Here is an 18,189-nt window from a genome sequence, read left to right on the forward strand (position 1 = left end):
TTTAAAATCAAATGTTTTTTGAGTTATAGAATGTGGAATAATCAACTTTTCAGGGTTCAAATGGGCCACGGATTTTCAAAAAGGACATCAGTAGAAATAAACTGTAGAGAAGCTATTTGGACTGTCCTAAATCTAAAATAGCCCTAGTTCCTAAATATGTCTGTTCATGTGCTTCTTTCTATGCCTGACTACAAATTTGCTGACAGATGTTGTATCTCTTAATAGTCAAATTTTGATATTTCTTCTTTGTTTACCTGGTAATTGCTCTCAGTAATACCTCCCGACTTTACTCTTACCAAAAACTAAAGTTGGGTACTTTATGAGTGACCCTGACATTTTCTAGTAGCTCCTTATTTCCTTAGATGCCAAAACCAGCAACTAATTCTTGAATATTTTTTCCATACATGACAGTATGGAAAAAATACATGGGATTTCCTACAATCCCATCCTACGACTGTCCAAATAAATACAGTTCAGCCATTAAAATGAGTCAGAAGTAAGGTCACATACCTGGACCAGTGATGGAAAGGTAGGGGCATTTGAACAGAAAATTAAAGAGTGTTAAAGTGAAGAAGTTTAATGGATATTAAAGTTAGAAAGTGTAAGGTGCTTTCCTGCCCAGAGATTAGAAAACCTGACAAGTCTAGAACCCTAATAACCATAAACGGCCTATTGCAGCTTTATCAAGATGTGCTCCACAGAACAATAACATGGGAAGATGCCCTCCAGATTGCCTTTCATGAGCAATAAATGTAGAAGCAGCTATACAACACAGCTTTTCTCTTAGAGATTCAGAAAGTGTATTAGCATAGTAAAAGATTTTTTAAAGCTTGTCCATAAATAGACCTATTTATCTCTGTTTAATCTGATATTTAACCTGGTATTTGCCAAACATTTTTAAAAATTATTTTTAATTTGTATATATTTATCTTGTAAAATATGTTGCCAAACTTTTTTGACCACTGAATACCAATTAAGATCTCAGAGAACTGGTATCCCGAGAAATATGCTTGAGAAAAAGTTGACCTGCTCAGCCATTCACATATGCTGCTGCTTCTTGATCATCTAGGGCTACCCTATAAGGTCAGGCATCAACCATTTGATGTCCTAAAGCTGTGTTTCTTAAAATTCTACATGCATATGAGTCACTGGGGATCTTGTAAAAACATAGATTCTGATTCAGTAGGTCTAAAGTGGGTCTGAGACTTGGGGTTTCTAACAAGCCTCCAGGTGATGCCAATGCTGCTGGTCTATGTCACACTTTGAGTGGCAAAGCTCTACACGGACCTGGCGATGGTAAAATCTTCATATCTCCAATCTCTTTATCTTACCATTCCTAATAACAAATCTTCCTAAAATACTGCTTTCATTATGTCACTTTGCTGGTCAAAACTTTCAGTGCTTCTCTCTTCTCTTCCACATTAGTCATTCAATGATAGACATGTATTAAACCTTTACTGTGTGGTAAATAGATTAAGAAAGCCTCTGTCCCTATATACTCAAGAAAGAGGTGGGTAAGAAACAAGGCACAGAATGCCGGGAGCCAAAACAATAGAGAGTAGCTAATTTCAGTAATTTGAATGTGCTACATGACTAGACCAATGATTCCCAAAGTGTGTTGCCTAAACCATCAATGGAAACCATCAGCATCACCTGGAAACTTGTTAGAATGCAAATTCTCAGGGCTCACCCTAGACCTACCTAATCAAAACCTTCAGAAGTGGGGTCTAGAAATCTGAGTTTTAACAAGCTCTCCAGGTGGTTGAAAACCACTGGATTAGACAATCAGTAAGTTTCTCTCCAGTTCTAAAATTCTATCATTTTGACTGCTGATAGCTCTTTCAATGATTTTTGTTATTCAGACTTTTATAAACTAGAAGCATACTCTCGGGAATTACCTTCCCAGATTTAAAATCCAACTCTTACACTTAATTGCCATTTACACTTGCACGTTACTTCAGTTGCCTATGCTTCAGATTATCATCTATAAAATGAGGGCAATAATGGTACCTATTTTCATATGATTGTTCTGAAAATTAAATAAACTATAATAATGTAAGTAGCTCACTGGGCAAGATGTCTGGCCTGTGGTGCTTCAGTCATAACACAATCATTACCCTCTTAATAAGGCCTTCCTTGGCCACTCTATCCAAAACTGCAACCCACCCCTACCATTCCCTTGTCCCCTTCCCTGCTTTATTTTTCTCCTTTGCAGTTATTATTCTCTAACATACTACATATTTAAATAGTTGCTTTGTTTACTATCATTTTCCACTAGAATGTAGGAGCTATAAAGCTGCCAAAGATTTTTGTGCATTTTGCTACGAGCTGTATCCCCAGTATTCAGTATAGAGTTTGGCACATTATATGCACTCAAAAAATGTTGGTTGGGGCTGGGTGTGGTGGCTCACACCTGTAATCCCAGCACTTTGGGAGGCCAAGGCGGGCAGATAATCTGAGCTCAAGAGTTTGAGACCAGCCTGGGCAACATGGCGAAACCCCATCTGTACCAAAAATACAAAAAATTATTATATATTGGTTGGATGAATAAGTGAATAAATGTTAACTGTTACTGATATTAATCTTATTACTAATAATCAGCAATCTAAACTTTCCTTATTGAAACAGTTTCTACTTCTTGTTCATTGCCACAAATTGCACTTATGTCTCATTCCATGCTCTACTCAAATTATACCCCAATTCTAAGATGCCCTTCTGCCTAAATTCAGCCCATTTTAGACCCTGCTCAAGTTCTGCCTTTTCCTTTAATGTTTTCTGATGACTGAATGACTTTGATGATTCTGGCTCTCTAGTTCTCTCAATGTCTACATTGTTTACTGTCTGTGCCATACAATTAAGCACTTAATTATCTTAATCTAGCATCAGTAGAATGAGTAACTTTTAAGGAATTTACTGAAAGAATCTGTGTCATTCATGCAATAAATATTCCATGAAAAATTGGAGGAACGAGGCCCCAAAGGAAACAATAGAAAACCTTGTCATTAATTATCCATGTTGTCCTCAAATAATAAAAATAGCACTTTACATTTTACAAATAACCCATTAAGGCTGTTGGAATCAAAATGGGGCCCCTTATATTTAAAAAAAAATCTGACAAATAGAGCCAGAGAAGGCATTAAAAGAAAGGCTCTCACACTTGTATACCTGACTACAAAACCTATCACAAAAGACTGCAAAAACCAAAACCTTGCAGGAAGGCTACTGCACCCTTGTGTCCAACCTCAGACTGATGTTATCCTTGTTATTTGTCTTTGTAGCCAAGGATAATCATTTCAATAAAATTATGTAATACTCCTCATTTTTTCTGTAAAACTCTTTGTCTTCCTTATGTCAGGTAAACTCTCTGAATACACACATAGTTTACTATGCACACTTTCCCATTGCAATGCCCTATTCTTGAATATTTTCTTTTAGAGAGCCTCTCTGTTACTTAGGTTGACACATTTTTTAACATATCCTAGTTTTGATTAGATGATCTCAAAGACTATGCATCCTTGGTCTCAAATTTTCAAAATGTCTTTAGGTAAACTATGAAAAGACCATTTCTTGAACTGCAAAACATAAGAATAAATTGCGAAAGTCATAAAAGAAGCAGATAACTACCCAAGAAGTTGTCAAGTTCAAGGATGAAAAATAACTGGCTCTTTTGCCCTGAGTCCTCCTGCCAACTGGATCTGCAAAAGGCTTCACCATCATCCCCATGCAGCACTCGAGACAGGCATTATCAATTGATCAGAGCTGGCAGAAAAAGGGACACCTATTTGCCATCCTAACTTACTCTAACCATTCTGCTTCTAAAGGTAAAGGAAACAGATATTTAAAATTTTAAAGTGATTACCTTCTACAAAGCACTTGTTAAAGTCTTTGGAATCAAAATGGAGTCACTTATGTAAAAAAGAAAAAAAAAAATAGAGCTGGGCTCTATTTGTCCAGGTACATACATGGTCATACATGGTGACAGAACCAAGACCTGAGCCAGCCTCCTGATTCTATCCAGGGCTCTCTGCCCCTCCTACTCCATTTCTAAAATTCAGTACCTACATTTTCATTCTAAAGCAATCAAAACATAAGAAGCAAACCTTTGACAGAGAGTTTTCATATTAATGCTCATTAATATAATGCTGAAATGAAAAATGACAGCTTCAAGTCAAGTGACAGGGTTGGTTAGACTGTTATTTTTTAGTTCAGTTTATTTACCTAAACCTAGAATGTGTCATGACTGGGAATAGACAAAACAGATTATTCTAATTCTGCTGTCCTAGAAAAAGAAAAGGAAAATAGTCCTCATTAATAGGAACTGGGCTCAAATCCAGTTCTGAAATAACTTCCATTACTGAATCAACTTTTTAAAGGTGACTTTTCCTTTATTAATGGCAAAGCATTTTAAGCATAGCTTTAATTACTCAGTTTAAATTATAGGCAGACATTCAGAATTGGAAAAATATGAAAAAGAGGTGAGAGAGAGATAAACATCTACTTTAATATAATGACCATTTCTGCACTATGGAAATTATGCCCACATTATAATTTTTCTGGAGCCTCTCTCTGAATCACAGTTTCCAAATATTAAAATCACCTCTATAATGCAGTTGGAATAAAAACTGACTTGTCAAATTGTACCTAGTCAATTGATAATTCTGTCTTGATTAACTCTCATTTTTTAGGCATACTATAATTGAAGCTGCTTTTTTTTTTTTTTTTTTAAGAAAAATCATCATCTAACACAGTTAGAAATTGGCTCTGGCACTGTCTGCTTACCCAAGGAAACCAGGATAACTGGCAGTTCCGTTACTTCACAGAGTTAATCCATTTTAGCAAGTACGTTACTTAGTTACAAGGTACCAGCAGTTGGTCCTATAGTTTGTCCTTTCACCCTGAGAAGGTGAGCCTGATGCATATTTGAGGGAAAAAGGAGGAAAGCAGCAAGTACACAGAATCACTTCTCCTCAGCACGCACCCTGCCACCACCCTGAGAGAAATGTTGAACCACAGCTGAAGTTCAGGGTCTGTGCTGCCCCTCCTTCATGCAAAAGGGCAGTCAGTTATGGAGTTCTTCCTTTGTGTGGGTATGCACAGAAACAATGCCAATGGCCGTCAGAAAAATCCAGCCACAAAGCTGGAATGATTCTCACCTTAGCCCCCTAAGTTAGCCCAAAGATTATTGGTGTACCATGAATTGGGGTCAAAGCAAGAATGTCAGCAAGAGTTCCAGCCATATCCCACCATGCTAGTTGGGCATGGTACCTTTAGACAAAAAGGGTAGCCAGGACAAATTTTGACTTCTAGAAAGTAAACTAGTATTTCCTAAAGAAGGTAAAGGAAACATTGGAGAACTCTGCTTTCTAGCCTAGTCATTACAAAAATCAGAGATGGCTTCCCGTGTCATATTACTGAATGAGTTTTTCAGGCAATAGATTTAATCATCTGGAAAAGAGTACAAGTACCCCAACTCACTCACCAGAAATATTTGTGGTAGTTGGCATCTAAGACACCATTCACAATTACTGGAAATCCTTTAAAACACTACCACTTTCATAATAAATACCCAAGGCCAGGAGCGGTGGTCCACGTCTGTAATCTCAACACTTTGGGAGGCAGAGGTGGGAGGATTGCTTGAGCCCAGGAATTTGTGAGCAGCCTGGGCAACAAAGCAAGACCTCATCTCTTAAAACAAACAAACAAACAAACAAACAAAAAAACAAAAAAAACCTTGAGAAATGACTATGTGCTTGCTAAATCCAACACAGTAGGTAGAAAATGAGTTTAAGAGTAGAAAGGACTTGATTGGGAATTACAGCTTGGTCACTTCCCAGCTCTGTAACCTTGAGTGAATTACTTCGTATCTCTCAGTCTAACTTTTCTCTTTTTAAAAATAATCATAATAAAACTAATTTCACAGTGGAGTCGTGAGGATTACATAAAAAACATAGAAAAAGTGTCTTCATAAAAATGCCTGGCCCATGATAAAAAAAACTAAATGGATAATAATTATTTTCTTCTCCCATTTTCTTTTTACTAGTAAAGAAAATATCTATGCCAAATGATTTTGAATATTGTATATAGCTTAAAAACTTAAGTAACATGCCAGTGTCTTTTCTATACAACCATTGTTTGCATTGCTAATTTGAAGGAACTACTACTTATGTATGTAATTATATGTGAAATTTGAATGAATTACAACCCTAGGCAATCATCTACTTGAACAATTCAAATTGGTACTATAATCTGGATCTCCTTTTCCAGAAATATATTGCAACTTTATTTCTCTTCTAATCAATCTCATTATGGTGGAAGAGAAAGAGGGAAAATCTATCCCTCATCAGTTGAATAATAGCAATGGGTCATGGCCTCTTTTCCACTGAGTCCACTTCTTTTGTGTCAGATAACATGTATCTCTCAAAGTATTTTTGCATCTCCTTCTTCCAGAGCCTGCTTATGGCATCTAATATTGCAAATATATCATTCTATTCGGTTTTAGAAGCAAGTATGTACAATTCTGAAAAAGGAGGAGAGAAAGAAATGCATGTTTGATGCACCTAAGAGAATAGGCAGAAACAGTCTATGGCCAAGGACAACAGCAGGCTTGTCCATCTGCCCATAATCAAACTGAACTGTGTCCACTAGTTATCAGCAGGGGGTGGCCAGTGGGCATCACACTAAAATAGAATTTCTGCCATTGGGACTACAAGGTGAGGAGGCAAGAAATTGTTTCAGAATGCATTTCTGCTTTGGCATGATGTATATAAAAAGTAGTTGCTTGTTTCTTACACAAAAACTATAAAACTTTTTTCATTTTGTTTTCACTTACTAAACATTTTCTGGATGCTTTATAGAATCTAGGCACTGTGCTGGCCACTCTGAATATAAAAAATAATTTCTTTCTTTAGCAATTCTGTTTTATGAGGGGGACAGAGAAGTAAACAAATAATTATAATACAGTAGATGACAGCTAATATACATACAATGTGCTAGTGGAACACAAAGAAAGAAGTAATTAACTATGCAAAAACATGGCAAGTTTACAAATTTGTGAGGCATCTTTGCAAAAGGCTATGCTAATCTTCTCTGTAATATCCAGTGTTGATACCAACACTGCTACAGGAGTGAGACCAACCATGGAAGTAGAATAGAAAATCTAAGAATAAACAGATGGATCTTGATTAGTTATGTTTGTCTTAGGGTAGGAGAAAAAAAGGTGTTTATTGTTTTTATGTTCATTTATTGCAGTCTTTTTTATGTGTGTGTATGTTTATGATATAATTTTTAACCTTAGTAATAGCATCTAAACATCTCAACCTCTGTATTCTATATCAGTATGCTTGAGGGTATGACCACTGGAAAACATATAGATATGACATAAATGTAGATATACATGCAGATTTTGAAATAGATTTAGATAGCTTCTTGTCTCTAGAAATACTACTTACAATATGATTTTTAAATTTTACAATAAAGCATTGTCTTTTAGGCAATTTCCTAACGGAAAAGTGAAGACAAGGCATAGCATTTATTGGCACTTAGCAAAATTAAGATGTTAATACAAATACATCCTTAGCGTGCTTTTAGACATACTATAAAGGCTTCTTTTCAATTACAGAAATGAAGAAGGAATGAAATGAGGCACTCCAATTTAAGCTAAAGTAGAAAGTCTGGGTAAACTGTCAGCTTGCAAATCCTATTTAAATGTCTATTGGCTTTGTTACTAGCACACAAATTTGGAAACAAAATTCACATCAGTTTCCAATAAAATGTATTGTTCCTCTTTGAGGCAATTTTTGGTGCTAATATATCTAAGTCTCATCTTAGGTATCCCAGGCATTCCTCTGCGCTGTTCCTGAAATCATACATCGGCCTGGAGCTATCTGCGTAATAATATTGGTGTTTCCCCTCCATGCCCCGGTCACAGGAGCCAATGGCACATTCTGAAAGGTAGTCCAAGGCATTTGCTTGCCCCAGGAGCACCAGGGTTTTAAGCACCAGGCTTAGCCAGGGTCTAAGTCTGCTCTGAAGAACTCACTCCAAAGAGTAACAGCTGTCACTTTGCCTGTCTGTGTCCTGGTGGACACCAAAACTTAAATGTTCTATCCCCTGACAAATTCAAGAGAATATAGTCACATTGTTATTATTATCCATCAGTTGTGCAAGACATAAAAAGTCCTAAACTTTACCTCTAATCTCTACTTGAGTCAGATAATTAACCTTTTTCACATATCGAAATTTCATTTGTACCTTACCTACATGTAATAAAAACCACAATGCCTGTGGATATAGCCTAATGTTTTTATTTTCCACGTGTCAACTCCATATAAGTAATTTGAGGTCACTGTTCTCAATGTGTTTCTCTTTTAATAATATCTAGCACAGCTTCACAGGCAATTTTATTTTTAAGGAATGTTTTCTGTTGATAGTGGTGGTGCTGGTAGTGTTGCCAGCTTTTCTGTTCCATTCCAACAAGTATCCAAGTGTTCTGTGAGTGAATAAAGTTTTGCCAAGTCTATGTTATTTTCTATGATTTTTACTACAAATTTCTAGCCAACATGGTGTTTCATTCCCTGCATATGTAAAAACTGCAAAAAAAAATTGAATTTAAAAATGAAAAGTAAATGTTCTTACACAGTAAACTGAGTAATGGCTCAAGCCCAAGAAGTCTGACTCATAAATGCTACGGAGGTCATTCATTAACTTAAGATCAAAGACATGCAAGCCACTTGACGATAAATGGAGGCCAACAGAAACAATGATTAGTGGAAATGTTTAAAAAGTAGATGTCACTGTGAAAGCAATGACTTATTTCTGATGATGAAAGGTGTGATATCTCTTCTAAGTTATTTATTAACAATAGTCAATATTCAGAAAAAAAGAGATAAATAAATGAGCAACATGGAAAAGGGCTAGGAAACACCCAACTTATGAGCAGCTCCAAAACTCCAAGAGCATGCCAGTTGCATAGTTTTAAGAAATTATTTTCCCTTACAGTATTGTTAGACGTGATGGTAATACTTTGCTTTAAGCTCACATAAACCAATCTAAACTATAATGTAGCTGAAGTATAATATTGCCCTGGTAATTCTATATTAAATTCACTTAACCCTTTATAATATGCTTCTGAATTTCTATCTGTGAATAATAATGAAAAAAAAACACCATTTATTGAGCATATAGGTACTACTTCTCAGGCACTGTGCCAATTTAATGCTTACCTCAGTCTGTGAGATAATTATTATTATTCTCTTTTATGGATGAGCAAACAAATCTAAAATTCTAAAACAATCTGCTATAGGTGTGAGTATGTTAATAATGCTGTATTTATGCATATGAGAAAATGTTCTCTAAGTCTGTCATTCTCCAGTTTTCACACTTAAGAAACAAGAAGCAATCCACGGTTAAAGGGCAGAGGCTCTGGACACAGAATTCCCTGTAACATGTTCACAGCATCAGATAAATGCTCCTGTCAGTGACTGTCCATATAGTACAATGTATTTGCAGCCTTGAGGAACATGTGTAGATTCAAACACATTCTTGGTTCCTCTTTTAAGAATCTTGTTAGACAGACTTTTAGATCTTGTTTTTAGTAACTCAATCTTTTTTATATACTCAGCCCAAGATCGAAGCTGCTGCTTAACTTTAAGCTCTACATTCTGTATTTTCTACTTTAATTTGTACTTATGCCACATTTTACTTTTTTTTCGTAGCAAGAGATAGATTTAACTTCACGAAGGAATACAATTTGCCCTTAAGGAAATGGTATTCATTTTCAATAAACATTTGGTAAGTAACTACTTTTTCAAAAGTCAAAGACTAAGTCTGAAGAAGGTAAAAAGATGGATAAGACCTCACCTATGCCTGTAAAGGGCTTAAAATCTAACTGTGGGGACAGAAATTGAATCAGGGCTAAGTTTGAAGTAAAGCCTCATACTCCCTCTCCAAAGAACAATTTCTGACACAGTGTTGTTTCTCTGAGGAGCAAGTTGTAACTTTGTCTCAATATGAGAAAGGGGGCTAAACAATAATCATCTAGGATAAACTGTGAAAACGAAAAGATTCTGGTTCTACCAATGACTCTTAGGGAGATGGGGCAATGCAGGAGAAAGGGAACAGTTTCAGCATTCACATGAGTGTGCCTGAGGATGTTCCTTTACAAACCACATACCAACAGCTTGCCATGTTCCCAAGAATCACTCCTATAGGGAGTCCAGGTATAGAAAGGAAGATTTCATGCACCTCAGAATCTTTAGACAGGCAAAGACTGAGAACCACAAGGTCTAACATGCTGTAGTTTTTCAGGTGCAGCTTCCAATGACAACATAGTATATATTCATTTTTCTATTTGTCCTCATTTAATATTAAACAAAGAAAAATGTTTGGCACAAAAGTCTGGATCAAGAGGAACTTAATTCAAGTAGGTGTTTACCTGTGTCATTCATTGAGATAAAAGGCTGCTTCTTCAGAAGTAGGCCTGAATCACTGCAAACTTGAGTTGCTTAGAAAAGAGTCTGTGATAAAAACAAGTATGAAGATAGTTATCTAAAGCAAATTATTTTTACTCATTAACAACTAACCTTTTGGGAATGCTCTCATAACTTACTATAATTCACCCTCCCCCAAAACTCAGAGAATTCGCCTAATTCTCTCCTACACATAAAATACTGCAGATATTTTCTATCTTTGGAAAAGCAGCCTTTCTCCTCTTTTTACTGAAATGAAATTCTTAGTGCCACAACTTCCTAAATCTATTTCAGTTCTTATATTTATCCTTTATCTACTTTCACACTTCACATTCCACCTGTAAAATGCATCCCTAACCAGTTGATACTCTATCTTATCTTCCAGCCGCATGCACCATGTAACATTTACGTTTATGTTTTATGTTTTGCTGCCACACGGATTACCAAACGGTGGTAGATGATATTTTTGTTTTGAGTTTAGCATTTTCTTTCTGTTTTAATTTTGGGGGGAGGGTTAAATGGCATTATATGGCATTTTAAATTACATGGCATATCACTCTATAAAAATTCAAGTTAAAGAAAATCATTTTTCCAAATTAAGGGGAAAAGCTACTCAATTTTACCAGATAGAAACCACTGCTAAAATTTTGGTTTTTTCCTTGCAGTATTTTTTCCATGTATGTTTTTTAACTTTTCACTTTGAAATAATTTCAGACTTACAGAAAAGCTGCAGAAATAGGACGGAGAGTTGCCATGTGCCCTTCACTCAGCTTCTACTATTAAAATGTTAATGACTTCCATAACCATAGTAGAGTTATCTAGATCTTCTATGTATATTTGGACAAGGTTGAATTTATATTTTTTGTTCATTGCTTTTTTTTGCATATAATATGATAGCATAAGCATTTATATTAAGTTCTTCAAAAATATTTTAATGTCCAAGTAATGTCATACTACATAAATGCATATTTTAATTATTTCCAAACTGTTGGATATTGAGATTGTTTGTGATTTTTTTCTATTATTAAAAACTCTCAACATGCTATCATTTTTTTAAGTATCTACTAATTTTATGGGTCATAAGGTAGTCTTTTATTTTAAATTGCTTTTTTGTAGTTATTACTGAACGTGAACATTTTAAATGCTTATGGTTTTTATTTCATCTTTTGTAAACTGTTTATTCAGGCCCGTTTCCAGTACTGATTGGTGTCTGGATGTATTACTTACAAATTTATGTAAAACTTACATATTTAAGATTAAGCTTTTGACTCAAAGATTACAAAGTATTTAATTGTTTTGTATTCGCCTTTTGATTATTTTGTTATTATTTCAATAATCCAAAATAATTTTGCTGACTGAAAACAACATATCTTTTTTATAGTTGTAATTTGTAATTAAATAACATTTTTATAAAGTAAAACCTTCTTCCATTCTTCAACTCAGTATTTCTCAAACTAAGACCTGTCAACCACTAGTTAGCTGAACATGTGACTCTTGGGAATTATGGGAATTTCTTTCCTTTAAAAAGAGTCTATATATTATTCAAGTTTGAAAATTACTGCAAAAGGTACAAAGGTCAAAGGAGGAATTCCATGTTTAGTAAGATGCCATGCATACACAATAAAAACAGTTTATCAAAGGATCAGTTAGTACTGCATGTTTTCCAGTGTTAATTATTTTATACTATTTTAATGTCTTATAAATATTCATAACTTAACTGACAACTAATTTCTTTTGTGTTGTTACAAACTGAACATCAAAAAACTGTATTTTACTTCTACAATACTCAATTGCTTAAAAATCCCAAGGCACCCCTACCTCTTATGTCTACTGCCTCTGCTCCCTTTGCCTGGAGTACTCTTTCACTCCATTCCTCCACCCCAATCAAGTGCAAAACTTGTGGGCCTCATTGTCATTCCTCTCCACCAAATCATCCTGCAAAGTTGTCTGAATTGTTGTATTCTCTGCTAATTTTTTTTCTCTATGTTTACTTTCACTGCTGCATTATCCTGGCATTTTGTTATGTAGCTGTTGCCCCTCACAACTGTCAGAGACTGTTCTCTGTATTAAATTGCCATCACTGTAATTCCAGTGGGGCTAGTTCCTATATATATATATATATGAACTTTTATATATGTAATATAAAAAATTGGAACTTCATTAATGTTTATAAAATGAATTATCCATATATGGTAGCAATCATCTGGGAGAGTTCTAAGAAGCACAACCTTGTTTTCTAAATTATACTGACAAATAATACTGCAAGTTCATCTTCCAGCTCTGCAGTCAGTTGTCTCATGGGATCCATGCTTCATTCTGGCAATGTCAAATGCTTTCTATTCTGTGATGAGTGACTCAAGCCAAAGATAATATATTTGCTCAGGCAGCTGATTAATAAATAATTTCAAACATACAGAAGAGTTGGAAAAGACTATGGTTTGAAAGTTTTCCTCTCTCAAACTTAGGGTGAAATTCAATTGCCATTGTAACAATATTAAGAAGTGGGATCTTTAAGAGGTGATTAGGCCATGAGGGCTCTGCCGTTATGAATGAATTAATGCTGTTAACAAGGGAGTCGCTTGCTTATAAAAGGATAAGTTTGGCCCTATTTGTTGCTTACTTTCTCCCCCTCTCTTTGCCCTTCCACCATGTGATGCCTTCTGCCATTATGATGCAGCAAGAAGGTCCTCACCAAATGCAGCCTCTCAATCTTAGACTTCCCAGCCTTTACAACTATGAGCCACTATGTTTCTGTTTATTATAAATTATCCAATCTGCGGTATTCTGTTACAGCAGCACGAAACAGACTGACAGAAGAATGAAACAAAGAACTGTTGCATACTTAACCATATTCCTCAGTTGTTAACATTTTGCCACTTTTGATTTCTCTTTCTGTGTGCATGTGCATACACGCACATAACAAAATACTTTTGCTGAACCATTTAAGAGTTACTTGCAGAATTATGTACCTTTATCACTCAATACTTCAGTGATCATTTCCTGAGAAAAAATGTTCTCATAAATAACCACAGTATATTTATCAAATCCAGGAATTTAACATTTATGCAATACTCTTATCTAATATACAGCCTATATTTATTTTCCTCTAATTATCCCAATAATGTCCTTTACAGAATTTTTTTCCCTGATCCAGATTCAAGATCACACATTACATGTAGTTGGCATGTCTGTTAGTCTCCTTCATCTGGTACACTTCACATTTGGGTTTTCATGACGTTGAAATTATTCAGAAGTACCAAGGGATCTTCTTTTATAGTTTAAGTTCTGGGGTACATGTGCAGTTTTGTTACATAAGTACACACGTGCCATGGTGGTTTGCTGCACCCATCAACCTGTCATCTACATTAGGTATTTCTCCTAATGCTATCCCTCCTCTAGCCCCCGACCCCCTAACAGGCCCTAGTGTGTGACGTTCCACTCCCTGTGTCCATGTATTCTCATTGTTCAACTCCCACTTATGAGAACATGCAGTGTTTGGTTTTCTGTTCTTGTGATAATTTGCTGAGAATGATGGTTTCCAGTTTCATCCATGTCCCTGCAAAGGACATGAACTCATCCTTTTTTTATGGCTGCATAGTATTCCATGTGTAAATGTGACACATTTCCTTTATCCAGTCTATCATTGATGGACACTTGGGTTGGTTCCAAGTCTTTGCTATTGTGATTAGTGCCTCAGTAAACATATGTGTTCATGTGTCTTTATAGAAGAATGACTTATAAAACTTTGGGTGTACACCCAGTAATGGGATTGCTGGGTCAAATGGTATTTCTAGTTCTAGATCACCAAGGGATTATTTTAAAGAATGTCCCTTTGTTTCCGTCTGATGTTTCCACTTGGTTAGATTCAGATTATGCTTTTTCGGCAGGAATACTGCATAAACAATGTTGTATATCTCTCAGTATAACATTTCAGGAATCACATCTCAATTTATTTCATCATTGGTGATGTTAACTTTGACTACTCATTAAGGTGGCATTGGTCAGGCTTCTCCACTTTTCATTTTGTAATTAGTAAGTAACCTCCGGGGAGATACTTTGATGATATGTAAATATCCTGTTCCTCTTCAAACCTTTAGCTTATTGATTATTCTTCTGAATAAATCACTTTATAATGATTGCAAAATGGTGATTTTCTACCTTTACTATTTCTTCTATATTTATTGGTTAATCAACTATTCTTTTTTCTTTTCTTTTTTTTTTTCTTTGAGACAGGGTCTTGTTGTGTCACCCAGGCTGCTGGATTGCAGCAGCGCAAGCATGGTTCACTGAAACCTCTGAGCAAACTTTCCACTCAATGGGTGCCAAAACCATTGCACCCAGATCAGCCACAGAAAACAGCAGAGCTCTCAATGGAAATTTTAAATAAGTGGGACTGAGATCCTGAAGCATTTCTTCAAAGAATTGTAACAGTAGATGATACTTAGTTATGATTCTAAAGACAAACCACAATTAAAGTAATGGCTATCAAGAGGTGGAAGCGGTCCAGTCAAAGCAAAAGTGTTTTGGCCAAGAGAAAAGGTCATGGCAATAGTTTTTAGGGATGCTCAAGGCATTTTGCTTGTTGACTCTCTGTTGGACCAAAGAACAATAACATATACTTATTATGAGAATGTTTTTGAGAAAGCAAGCCAAAGCTTTAGCAAAAACAAACAAACAAAAAAACACCTGGGTAAGCTTCACCAGTCTTTCTCCACTATAAAAAATGCACCTGCTCATTCCTCTTAAGAAACAAGGGCAATTTTGCAAGGGTTTCAATGGGAAGTCATTAGACATCCACCTTACAGTCCTGATTTGGTGCCTTCTAACTTCTTTTTGTTTCTTAGTCTTAAAAAATCTATAAAAGAAACCCATTTTTCTTCAGTTAATAGTCTAAAGACTGCATTGACTGAATTAAATTCCCAGAACCCTCAGTTTTTTAGGGATAGACTAAATGGCTGGTATCATCATGTGTCTTGAATTTGATGGAGCTTATGTTTAAAAATTAACTTTACACTTTTTAATATTTTATTTCCATTTTCCAAATAAAAATTTATTTTCATAAAATCCAGATTCTGCACAATATTTTTCCATATCCTCACATCTCTAGTTTTAGACAGACCAAGTCTCATTTTTATTATGTTTCATTACACAGTGGAGACTAAGGAGGACTTAGTCTAATCTTTTAATTTAGAGACCAGTTTCCTTCTATTCAACTAGTTCAATTCTGTGTTCAGACAAGAATCAAAATAAAATCCTCAGAAAATGGATAGATCTAATAGTTTCAGTGAAAAAATACTTTAGATGTTAACTTTATGAAATTTAACGATCTTTTAACTTTATGAAATTTAATGATCTTTAACAATGTGTTTACCATTAAGCAACCACTATGCTAAATAATAATTTAGGCCATTTTGCTACTAAATATTACTAATTTTTTTTTTATTTCTGAAGCTCTGTCTCTAGACAGCAGATTAAGAGCTATTGGTCCCAAATATGCGGTTTTCCCAAGTCAAGTAACCATGTCAAGAAATGCTATTCTGTCTAAAAGGGGCTAAAAAGGACTCAAAGACTACACATAACACATCTTGTGTCTGTGAAGACTGTTTACTAATGAGATCATCAAGAAACAGCCAACATCAATTGTTTAGAGTGAAAATTTGAAACTTGGAAACTCTGGCATAGAGGCTCATAGATGTTCATAGGTGGAAAGGACCTTGGTGGTCATATTCAGCCCAAAGCTCCCACTTTGTAGATGAAGAAATTGAGACAAAGAGACATGACATAATTTGATCACAGTCAATTCATGTCAAAGTAAATAAGGATAAAATATTAATTGAGACAAACAGGAGGTTGATAATCTGAAGAACCTAAGTTCATTAGTGTTTCTGTAACACAATTTAGGGGTTGTCAAGTCCAGTCTAGTTTCCCATCTCTTCTATCCTTCCTATCCCAAAAGCTATGGCTATAATCTCAGTCCCAGCCAGGTTTCCGGAAACAATCCTCATTGTAGACAGATGAGATTTAAAGAAATCTAGTCAACCTCTCCAGAACTGATATCAAATTAAACGTGTTCTTTTTTTCCCTAAGCTCTGATTTTATTTCCAGAGGTTTTGCTTTGACTCCTTGGCCAAATTCCCTTCTTGAATACAGTTTGGGTAACTAGACCCTGAGATTGGCATTGTTCTTTGTTCTTGAGTTCCAGTCTTGAATATGTGCCTAGTAAAATACTAAGACTAGGACTGTATGTACATTGTTCTTGCCAAGCTCTGCTTCTTCCTACAGAGAGAAAAGTTAACCACAATTCCCATATCAATTGGCCTGCTCCATCATTTAATGATGCAGCTGCCTAGATCTTTAAATATTCATGAAACTAAAAATTCTCCACCCCCCCACTCTTCCTTCTTCTTAGTGCACCTCTATCACTATGTATTGGATTACTCTATCTCATTTCCAATACCTATGACCTTTCTCATTTTATTCATTTATTCAATAAATATTTGTGGAGAGTCTCTTGTATGTCAAGTATTGTGCTAAGCAGAGGTGCAGATGGTAGCAATGAAAAAAAGTTATACTTTAATTCCTGACCTTAAGGGATTTACAGTCTTGTGATGGCAACAGATTGTAAATGGTTCACACAAAAAAATATGTACTTACAAGGTGAGAAAAGCATTAGGAAGGAAAAACAGAATTACCCAGTTAGTCAGGGAAAAGTTTTCTGGAAAAGTAACATGTCTGGAGATTTGAAGGATAAAAATGAACTAACTTGCAAAGCACTAGAAAAAGTATTTCAGACCAGGAACCAGCAGCTGTGAACACCCTATAAAGGCTTGGGAAATTGGGGAAACTAAATAGAGACCACTATGGCTGGAATATATTGACGGGAGAGGAAAGCTGATTAAATGAGAAAAGAGAGGCAGATTATACAAACACTGTGGGCCACAGGAAAGCATTTTAATTACAATATAATTGTAATGAGAAGTCGTTTTTAAGTGAAGAAAAAAACATAATTTTTGTTTTTAAAAGATTATTCTGCTGAGTTGAAAACAGGCATTCAAATAAAGACATGTACACAAATGTTCATAGCAACATTTTTCATAATAACCAAAAAGTAGAAACAACCAAATGTCTATCAACTGATGAATGGATAAACAAAATGCTTAATAACCGTGTAATAAAATTATTTGGCCATAAAAAGGAATGAAGTACATGGTACATCATGGGTTAACCTTGAAAACATGCTAAGTGAAAGAAGCCAGACACAAAAGGCCAGGAATACATGATTCCATTTAAATGAAATGTCCAGAATAGGCGAATTCATAGAGACAGAAATAGATTAGTGGCTTCCAGGGGCTGGGGGATGGGCATGGGGTGTGACCGCTCAATGGATGAGGGTTTCTTTGGGGGGTGATGAAGATGTCCTGCAGTTAGATACCAGTGATGCTTGCAAAACATTGTGAATGTACTGAAAGCCACTTCATTGTACACTTCTAAAATGGTAAACATGATAAATTTTACATTATGAAAAATTTATCTTGATTTAAAAAAAAAGATTATTATTTGAATAATAGACTACTTTGCAAGAGAGAGGGTCTAGGTGCCAAGGGAGGAATCTCCATACGTAGACAAGAGCAGTGACAGCAGAGACCAAGGAATGGGGAAGATCCACCATAAATTCCACAGGATTTGATGATGTCAGTAACTGAGTCAGGGAGAAGGAAGCAGA

At 35.5% G+C, this 18,189-nt stretch overlaps 1 protein-coding gene across 2 annotated transcripts in view; it reads right to left on the minus strand.

The window, feature by feature from the left end:
• The window catches only part of SLC44A5 (solute carrier family 44 member 5), a 391,705-nt gene that overhangs the window by 314,897 nt on the left and 58,619 nt on the right, over positions 1–18,189 (minus strand). For both annotated transcript variants that reach the window (XM_033225324.1, XM_033225325.1), the window contains exon 2: positions 10,433–10,514. In XM_033225324.1, the coding sequence (XP_033081215.1) occupies positions 10,433–10,445 (13 nt within the window). In that variant the 5' untranslated portion in view covers positions 10,446–10,514. The remainder of the gene's footprint in view (positions 1–10,432; positions 10,515–18,189) is intronic.

This window comes from Trachypithecus francoisi, unplaced genomic scaffold, assembly GCF_009764315.1.
Source record: "Trachypithecus francoisi isolate TF-2019V2 unplaced genomic scaffold, Tfra_2.0 Lachesis_group12, whole genome shotgun sequence".
Lineage (NCBI taxonomy): Eukaryota > Metazoa > Chordata > Mammalia > Primates > Cercopithecidae > Trachypithecus > Trachypithecus francoisi.